Here is a 10,390-nt window from a genome sequence, read left to right as displayed (position 1 = left end):
TAATAAGATGGATTTTCCTAGAGTTTTCTGAGTCCCCCCAAAGAAAGTTCCTGCATTTCCGATCAATCAAATTACAAGTAGATGAAGGAAGTAAAGCAGATTGCATAGTATAATAAGGAATAGAAGATAGAACAGATTTCACCAGGGTACATCTCCCTGCCAGGGAGAGAGAGGAAGCTTTCCAGCAATTTAGTCTGGAGTTGATCTTGTTGATAATATCACCATATGTATTATTAGAGACTTTTGAGTGAAGGAGAGGGACACCCAAATACTTCCCAATGTTATCAGTTCTGGAAAAATGAAGAAAGTTACTGATTTCAGATCTGACATTGTGACCCACATTTCTAGAGAAGAAAATTCTAGTTTTCTCTTGGCTGATTTTTTGACCGGAGCTAACACAAAAAGCTTCCAAGCACCTATTGATAATATCGGCTTGCTCCAAATTTGCTTTTGCAAATAGAATGAGGTCATCAGCGAAGCAGAGATGAGAAATATTAGGAGCATCCCTTTTAAGACAGATGGGTTTCCAAAACCCATGTTGAACAGCTGCGCCGATGAGCTGAGACAAGCGCTCAATGCATAAAACAAAGATATATGGAGAAATGGGATCGCCTTGCCGAATTCCTCTAGTGGGCGTGAATTCGTCTAGCTCTTCTCCATTCCATAAAACTCTCATCTTAGCAGAGGAAATACAACAGTAAATCAAATGAATAATATGCTGAGGCAACCCAATGTCGGAGAGAGTATCGTAGATAAAACTCCACTTGAGTCTGTCATAGGCTTTTTCAAGGTCAATTTTGATAGCCATCCACCCTTTCGACCCCTTTTTGCTTCTCATAGAATGAATAATCTCTTGAGTAATAAAGATATTATCCATACTGTGCCTCCCGGGTACAAAACTGCACTGAGTGGGAGCAACTAATTTTTCCATGACTTTTCTTAGCCGATTAGCAAGAATTTTGGTAACAACTTTGTAGGATACGTTGCAAAGGCTAATAGGGCGCATTTGCTTGAGGCTCGTCACCTGCTCCGTTTTTGGAATAAGAGTAATAAGGGTCTCATTTAATTCCTCAATTTTTTCGGGATTAGCAAAAATTTGGTTCACTAAAGAGCACAGGTCAGGACCAACACGATCCCACTGGCTTTGGTAGAAGATAGCCTGGAGACCATCCCTACCCGGAGCCTTAAAGCTCCCAATATGAAAAATAGCTTCCTTAATATCCAACTCAGAAATGTTCCTGCCAACACTATACAAATCCTCTGCATTAAGCTGAGGAAAAGCATTATTAAGGACAAAGGGGTGATCGGGATAAGAATCATTATATAGATCAGCATAAAAAGAAAAAGCCATATTTTCTAGAGCGTTATTATCAGTTATAAGGCTACCATTAGAGTCAAGGAGAGATGTCACCTTGTTTTTTCGACGTTTAATCATAGTTGACCCATGAAAGAACTTTGTGTTGCGATCGCCGAATTCAATCCATTTACACCTGGATTTCTGGTACCAGAGAAGTTCCTCCTGATTGAGCACATTTTCATATTCCTTCCAGAGATCAATTTGGAGCTTCTCAAGAAATTGATTACTGCCCTGAGAAAGGCTTGAAGTTATACCATTCAGTCGTTTGAGAAGAGTTCTTTTTCTTTTAAAAATATCCCCAAAAACATCATAATTCCAATTTTTTAGAGAATTTTTGAAGCTTATTATACCATCAGACCAAGAATCCTGCACATTCCAAGAATTCTCAACCATTCTGTGAAAATCAGGGTGAGAAATCCAAGCAGCAACGAAACGGAAAGGTCTTCTGTGTCTATTGTAAGAGGCTTCAGTAGAGAGTTGGAGGCAGATAGCCGTGTGATCAGACTTGAAATTCGGTAAATGCTTAAGGCTAGCTTTGGGGAAGGCCAGCTGCCAGTCAAGGTTACACAGGCCACGATCCAATCTCTCGACTAAATCACCCCTTCTCCAAGTGAAAGGCCAGCCCATATAACCTAAATCCACCAATCCACAATCAGAAACGCAACTTTGAAAGTCTGAGCAAGCTCCAGAATTAGCACTACGAGTACCCCCTTGTCTTTCATAATCATGAAGAAGAGCATTAAAATCTCCTAAGATACACCAAGGAAGATTGATATTGGCTGCCAGGGAACGGAGGGAAGTCCAAAGGGATCTTCTATTCGGGCGTTGTGGGCTGCCATAAACAGCAGAGAGGAGCCAGGTAGCAGCATTATTACCGGTAAGCCTAAGATGAACAATTTGCTGATTATATTCTAAGATATCAACTTTCCAAGAACCCGAGTCCCATAGGCACCAAATTCCTCCTGAATGACCATTAGCTTCCACAATAAAAGAACTATCAAATCCAATTTTGTCACGAACAGCAGCCCCACGCGAACCACTTATATGAGTTTCAAGAAGAATAATGAAATTTGCATTATACTCTCTTCTAATATCTCTAATAAGAGTAGGAAAAGTTTTCCCTCCAGCACCTCTACAATTCCAACTTATAATATTCATCACAAAATAAACAGAGAATGGAGCATCACCAAGGACGAAAATCACGCTGAGGCTTGAGCCTGGGTTCTCGATTCGGACTTATCCGAGGAGTCAACCCCATTATTGGAGTTCTTCCATACAATGAGAGACTTCACATCGTCTGGAGGTCTCCCAACGTTTGCCCCTGACTCGTACCCTAACTCCATTGGCTTTGAAGAGGAACCAGTAGAAGGGGAAGCAATCATAGGGTTAGAACGAATTGCATAGTCTTCAAATTGAATCTTTACCTTTTTTGCAGCAACATCAGCTTCGTATTGCTCCCGCCCTAACCGGCGCATGTAATTCATAACGACACCCTCCATAGCTTCAACTTCAGGATCCTTAGATTTAGGAGCAGGGGAAGGAACGTTCTTAGGAGTTGCCACCGAAGAGGAGGATGGCTTGGTAGTGACTTTGGGGATGGACTTCACTAATTTCTCATTCTGGGCTAGCCCCACTTTATTAAATAAAAGTTTCTTGCCCATTTGGGGATTTTTGCCAGCACCTTGCTTTAGAATTTTTTTTTGAATGGGCTGGGAGTTTGCTTTCTCTTTTTGGGCCTTATTAGGAGAAGCCCAATTATTGGTAACACTTGGAGATTTTCCTTCTGCATGTGGTTCACCCTCCAACGTGATTAGTGCACTTTCTTCATGTAATGCATTGAATCTTGACCCATGTTCATTTCCCTGATTATCTTCCTCATTAATAGACCTATGATTATAGAAAGAATCATGTCGTTGATTGCTTCCAGGATTATTCGGATTATTATTGCCATTTTTCCTTCTAAGTGGTCGTTTGACCATCATCCATGGCCCGAAACAAGGAGGATCTTGGTTATTGCTTGAAACGCTTTGATTGTGGGAATCATGAGACTTTTCATTTTGGTCCGCGGAATCAACGTGATTCTGATTATCAGAATTGATATTCTCCTCTTCTCCACCAGCATTGACTTGGCTCGCCGGTTCTTCCACCGGAGTTTCAATACAACGATCTAGCCGGTGGCCATATTTTCCACAGGAGAAGCAGATTTGATGCAAACCTTCATATTCAATATTTAGGACCTCGCCAAAGACAGAGATTTTGGGGACTAACTGCTTTCTCAGATCAATCTCGACACATATACGTGCAAAATGACCTCTAGAATGAATTAATGTAGTGCGATCGATCTTAAGCATGTGGCCAATAGTTGAACCCACTCTCCAAAGAAATCTATGGTTATAGAGTTCGATCGGAAGGTTGGGAATACGAATCCAAACAGCAACTTTTCTGACTTCTTTCTCAGAAGATAAAAAGAAGGGTCTCCAACGTTGGACAATAAGATAGTGACCGGCAATCATCCAGGGACCTTCCATAAGGGCATGATTATAGTCACCTTCATCTGCAAAATGAACCAAGAAATAGTCACGATCCATGTCGATAACATTAATCTTACCTTTTTTAGCCCAATCACGTTGGAGGCGTTGCTCCATGAATCCTAAGCCTACTCGTTTGCCCAGAACTTTGACCATGAGAGCAGCACGCCAAGGTTTGCACCATTCATCGAATTCATCTTTGGATATTGGAATATTGGGACATGGATCAAAGGGCTTCTCCACTTGATCATCATTCTCAGTAGTCTTGTACCACTTGTCTTCCGGGTTTGGTTCATCTTCATCGATGGGATTGGCAACAAGGTCGTCACCCTTGACATTGGGTCCAGCAAGTTTGAGTAGGGACTCCTTGTAAGACACTTTGGTTATCATAGGAGTATCTCCATTCTGATGGTTAATATCCATCTCATCACTAGGTCGATTAAGATCAACATGATCTCTTGTTTTGACTTTCTTTGTGCTTCGTTGAACTAAATCTTCTTCTTGACGAGAAACCCTATCAGAACTTTCCATCGAATTCTGTTTATATTTGATTTCCTTAACCACTAGTTACACGTACCTTAATTAATTGCATTCATTTCAACCTTAATACTACTGTTACTAGTTACTACCTTCTTGACTTACAGTAACAATTACTCATTGTATGATTAGTATTTGTATTTTCAATTTGAAAAATAAATTTAATTAGATAAACAATTATTGGATAATAATGGTTATTACGTTAACATGATTGTTAAAAAAAGAAAGAGTTGTAACACAAGAATAATTATCCTTAATATTTGGTTTCCAGAATTTTTCTACTCAGTCAAATTATATATTTTAGTAATATTTTAAATTTTAACATGTTATCTTTTTCTATTTTGTGGTGTAACTTTCTTTTGTTTTTATCTTTTTGTGATATTTTTGAACTAATTTATCATGAGATTAAAGGTGTAAATTCAAATTATTTTAACACATGGAAAATTAATTGAGTTCAACTTATATTTTTTATTTTATTTTTTTATTTCATTTTTTAGAATTATTCATATACGTTAATTTTTTATTCCGAAAACATATTGATAGTTTGCTATCTATTCGTGCCCTAGTTAGTCAGAGATATAGATTTATTTCCATTAGTCGTTTCTTACCTTTAACTTTATTCAAGTTAGCTTTTTGTTATTTTAAGAGTTTATTTAACGAATTTGAGAAACTATTCTAAAGATTTAGTCTTATTTAATTTAAATTTTAAAAGAATTTATCAAGTAAGTACAGGCAAAAATTATTTATCAGTGATAATTTTAAATTTAATTTTAATTTTATCTATAAAATTATTTAAAAAGTTAGAATAATTTTAATTTTATCGATAAAATTATTAAAAAAAATTAAAATATGTGAGTAAATTTACTATTATATTCTTCCATGATAGTTACTAGGGGTGCACACACCCGGCCCGGTCCGAAGGCCCGGCCCGGTCCCGAACACTTTAGAGGCTAATTTGGTGTGATTTCATCGGGTTTAGGGTCGGGTAAGGGTCTCAAAAATAGACCCGGTCATTATTTCGGGTCGGGTCCGGGCCATATCTTGGGTCACCCGAAGTCGGCCCGGTGGCCCGGTCATCATACACAATTAATATTTTGTGTTATTAGTGATGGATCATGACTATTCTTATGTAGAATTTAAGTATTGTAAACCTTAATATTTTGTGTTATTAGTCATTATAAGACTATAAGTTAAGGTTTTATATTTAGAATGCATAAGACTTTAGACTAATGCATAATATTGTGTTATTTGTATTGATTTAAATATTTGGTATTATTGGACAATATTAGTATTGATTGTGGTTTTGCTTTAGTATTGATTATGGTTATGCTTTAATTTTAAAGAAGGGTTGGTTCTTGTTATATTTTTCTAAGTGAATTTTACCATGTTAAATAATGATTGGAGTCTTGGAAATTTGGATATTTTTACATGCTAGCTTACAAGAAGGTATCAACGTAATGTAATGTTAACGGCCCGATTTTCACCCGATTTTCACCCGGTATAATTGTGGCCCGAAAGTGTATTGGTTTCATCGGGTTTAGGGTCGGGTTCGGGTCTAATAAATAGACCCGGTGTATATTTCGAGTCGGATCTGGGTCACATCAAACCCGACTTCACCCGACCCATGTGCACCCCTAATAGTTACAATCTTCGTGACCATTTAAGACAGAATCCCCTTTTCTGAACCCACTTACTCACTTAGCTATTCATCACAGCATCATTACCATTGTTCATTAATTTCTATCAGAATTTAAAAATAAATGAACAAATTCAGGTTCATAAGAACTTGGTCTCTAATGAAAAATTACAATTTACAACCCAGTAAATCTAAAAGGATCACACAAACAATAAATATATGGGATAAGTATTATTTTGGTCCTTAACGTTGTTTAGAATCATCATTAACGTTTTTCTTTCATATTAAAATCGTCCTTTTAACTTTTTTTTGGACAAAAATGCCCTTCACCACCACCAACACCTTTACCTTCACCACCACCATCAACACCATTACCTCCACCACCAAGAAAAACAACATCAATAAAATCAACACAAATTCAACAAATCCAGCAATCAGAAATTCAACAAATCAACACAAATTTAACAAATTCAACAACTAAATCAACACACAACAAATCAAAATCAGAAACAGAGACAGTCACAGAAGTAGAAGCAGAAACTCAAGCAGAAGTAGAAGCAGAAGTAGTAGACGCAGAACCACCGGCGCTTGGCCACCCATCACCAGCGGCGGCGACGGAGCGTGCCAGGACCGGTGACGCACTCCACCCTCGGATCCCTCTCTCTCCGTCCTCAGCCACCCATCACCAGCGGACCGGCGACGGAGCGTGCGCGGACCATCTCAGCCTCGGATCCCTCTCTCTCTCTCCTTCGCGCGCCGCCCTCCTCGCGTCGGGCTCCTCTCCAGGCGACGCACTCCACGGCAGCAGAAGCATGCATGAACGGTCCTCCCCTCCACCGGCGCTCCCACTTTCTTTCCCCTCTTCTCTTCTCCCCCGTCGCAGCCCCTCTCCTTTCTTCTTTCTTTCGGCGACGGCGACGGCAACTCTAAGCTTCGCCGGCGCTGTCCCCTCACCCTTCCCCTTCCCCTTTTCCTTCTCCTTCCCCTTCTCTTTCCCCCTCTTCCTCCCCTCCACCGTTCGCGTTTCCTTTCGCCCCCACCCCCAAAAACGCGTTTCCTTCCCCCTCCCCCAAAACGCGTTCTTTTCTTTTTTTAAAAAAAATTTTATAATTTTTTATTAAATTTGGGGTATTTTAGGAATAAAATTAAAAATTTTATTAAAAAGGACGATTTTAATACGAAAAAAATGTTAAAGATGATTCTAAATAAAAAATTACGTTGAAGACGGTTTCAATTCTGACCCTCAACGTTAGAGACTAAAACAATACCTATCCCTAAATATATTAATAAAATATTATATTTTGTAGCTAATTATTCATCTTCAACATGGCAATCTGCAATTTAAAAATTTTGTTATCAATCTAATTAGGTTAAATTACACAGTTGGTCCCTATACTTTTGGTGAAATTGTAAATTGGTCCTTACACTTTAAAAGTTTGTAATTGGGTTCCTAAAGATAATTAAAATTTGTAATTTAGTCCCCACCGTTCAAAAAGTGTTTGATTTAACAGAATATTCTCAGAATATTCTCTATTTTGAACATGTGACCTGCATATGTTTGCAATAGGGACCAATTTGCAACTTTAGTGAAAGTACGAGAACCAACTGTGTAATTTAACCATTTGAAAATGACCCAAAACTCCCTAGACTATCTGAATACACCCTACCCCTCCCCAGCTCTCTCACTCTCACTTTTTCACTTTTCAAAATGGCACCCCAACCCCAACGCTCTCTGTCTCTCACCTCGGTTCACCATCGTCGTGCCTCTCGCCTCCGTCACGACGCCGAATTCACTAATAAATTGAGTTGCTATTTTTGTGTTGATTTGTTGCTATTTTTTTCTTAGACATTAAATTGTTCGCTTTGAGCATGCTTGGAATTGGAATTGTTCTCTTTCATTTATCGTCGGTGTTCAGTATTGGGATTGGAAGAGAAGAAAAAGTTGTCGGATGAGAAAGGCGAGATAGAGAAAGGAGGCGAGACCCGACTCGTGAGCACAAATGCGGTGGATCCGGCGTAGCGATGGTGAACCGAGGTGAGATATAGAGAGCGGTGGGGTTCGGGTGTCGTTTTAGAAAGTGAGAAAGTGAGAGTGAGAGTGTTGGGGAGAGACAGGGTAGGTTCAGATAGCCTAGAGAGTTTTTAGTCACTCCAAATGATTAAATTACACAGTTGGTCCCCATACTTTCACTAAAATTGTAAATTGGTCCCTGTTGTCAAACATGTGCAGGTCACATGTTCAAAATAAAGAATATTTTGAGAATATTCTGTTAAATCAAACACTTTTTGAACGGCGGGGACTAAATTGTAAATTTTAATTCTTTTTAGGGACCCAATTATAAACTTTTAAAGTGTAGAAACTAATTTACAATTTCACTAAAAGTGTAGGAACCAACTGTGTAATTTAACCATCTAATTATTAACACATCATGCCAGAGAATCAAAAGAAAGATTATATCTTTAATTAGGGCGGTTTTAGAGCACTGAAAAGTGTATCATAACAAGTGCAAAAATTATAAGATGAAAACAATTAAACAATAATTAATGAAAAAGAAGCATACAGTTGAAAAGAAATTTGACGAAGCGAGATAAGATTTGAAGAGGAGCCTTCGACTTTTGGTGGTTTTAGTTAAGTTGTTAGAGCGAGAAAGATGGGGAGAGTAAGATAGGGTTTTAGATATAGGAAAGGGATTTGAAGAGAAGGAAGAAGAACATGGACACGAAACTAACATATATTGGTTACACAGAAAAAAAGCCATTTGTGCTCCAAAAGAAGAACAACTTCTCGTGTTTTTGTGGGTGAGAAATAGATTAGGGAAAATGTTTACAAAATGCAAAAAATGCTGCCGTTGAAATTTTTTATGATTTCCTTTTTCAAAAATATTTTTATGAATTTAATTTGAGTTGATTAATTAGTATAAATACTCTTTTTAATCAAATATAAATATATCACTCAATAAGAAAATATATGAATGAATTATTACCGTAATTAATTAAATATACAAAGATTTTGAATTATCCAATAAGCGAAAATATGTATAATTTTGTTAAAAACAATAAAATACTATCAGCTGAGTGGAGAAGAAAGGAATGGAAATCGACGAAGAGATATTTTGAGTTTTCTAAAATCACTGGTATGACTTTTTTTTTTTTTTCTGATGCAATTTCTTATATCAAAATATGGGTTAATAGTTATTCATATCCTAACCTAATGCTAAGGTCCAGGTCCAAATAAGGGCCCAATCTAAAGATTAGCCTTTATTCGACACCGACCTTCTCTCAATAAGTCGAATCTAACCACGACTTGCTCCAAGGAAATGAAGATTAGTTGTTAACTATCCCTAAAATCTCTCAACCCACTTCCAGAAGCCATATTCCAACTTCTCTAAGACAATGGGACAGTTATCCACCTTAAAAGGTGGAATTACTCCAACGGTGGTTATTGGTTCACCACTATAAATACACTGACACCCTCAGGTATCTCTAAGGTAGCGTTTGGTGGAGAGACAGAGGCGGAAAGATTGAGAGACAAAGACTAAAGAGACATGGATTGAAATAAATCTCAGTATTCTGTTTGGTGTAAAATGGGAGACAGGAATTGAAACAAGAATGAAACTCTAATTTAATTTGCACAAAAGATAAAATTAAAATTAATTAATTGAAATGAAAGTATTTTATGTATAAAATATTATTAAAGTTTTAATCTCCATCTCTAAAAATTTCAGTCCCCTGTGTCTCTACTTTTTGGAGGTACTGAAATACTGAAATTTTAGAGACAGAGACAGAAATTTTAGTACCAGTCTTTGAACTAACAAACACGATACTGAGTCTCAGTCTTTCAGTCTCTGTCTCAGTACCTCAAAACAAACGCTACCTAAGTTCCAATATTCTCTAAACTTTGCTTAGACTCTTGCTGACTTAAGTATTGGAGTGTCTTTGCAGGTACCACCCCCCATTCTTTCTCACACAAGTCAGACGGAGGCTCCCAAACGCAAACCTGCTCGAAAGCTTCCTCCTTCAGACGATTGAGCCGACCCAACGAGTCCAGCCATTAATCTCCGGTTACCCATCATAACAATAGTCAAATTAGTTTTTAAGAATAAGACATTTTTTAAATTTGTCTATGAAAGATTTTTTCAATCAAATTGGTCCTTTAAAGATTACGAATTAATCATATTTATCCTTCAGTTACTCTACTCACAATTTTCGTCAACGATTAATAATGTGAAATGTTAATTGATAGCATACATAACATATAACATGTTTAATTAGATGTTGACTAAATATGTTTACAAAAATTTATTAATTTAGTCATTAGATCATATTAGGAAT

The 10,390-nt window shown here is 37.5% G+C and overlaps 1 protein-coding gene across 1 annotated transcript; it reads right to left on the bottom strand.

Moving 5' to 3' along the window:
• Window positions 1-1,020: 1,020 nt before the first annotated feature.
• Window positions 1,021-4,416, bottom strand: LOC148554302 (uncharacterized). Its single transcript, XM_088495086.1, has 3 exons — window positions 2,561-4,416; window positions 1,116-2,489; window positions 1,021-1,024 (listed from the first exon to the last, which is right to left on the bottom strand). The coding sequence occupies exons 1-3, from the start codon at window positions 4,414-4,416 to the stop codon at window positions 1,021-1,023; spliced, it is 3,234 nt and encodes a 1,077-aa protein (XP_088351212.1).
• Window positions 4,417-10,390: the final 5,974 nt, after the last annotated feature.

Source organism: Arachis ipaensis, chromosome B7 (genome assembly GCF_059453495.1).
Source record: "Arachis ipaensis isolate K30076 ecotype BB chromosome B7, ASM5945349v1, whole genome shotgun sequence".
NCBI lineage: Eukaryota > Viridiplantae > Streptophyta > Magnoliopsida > Fabales > Fabaceae > Arachis > Arachis ipaensis.
Note: the sequence above shows the minus strand (reverse complement) of the source record. Positions and strands in the feature narration are given on the sequence as shown.

Bases quoted from the DNA above. Each gene is read 5' to 3' on its own strand.
- LOC148554302 (XM_088495086.1), bottom strand. From the start codon at position 4,416: ATGGAAAGTTCTGATAGGGTTTCTCGTCAAGAAGAAGATTTAGTTCAA. The intron at 2,490-2,560 runs GTGATTTTCGTC...TTGGAATTGTAG, and splicing joins ACCCAGGCTCAAGCCTCAGC to AGGTGCTGGAGGGAAAACTT.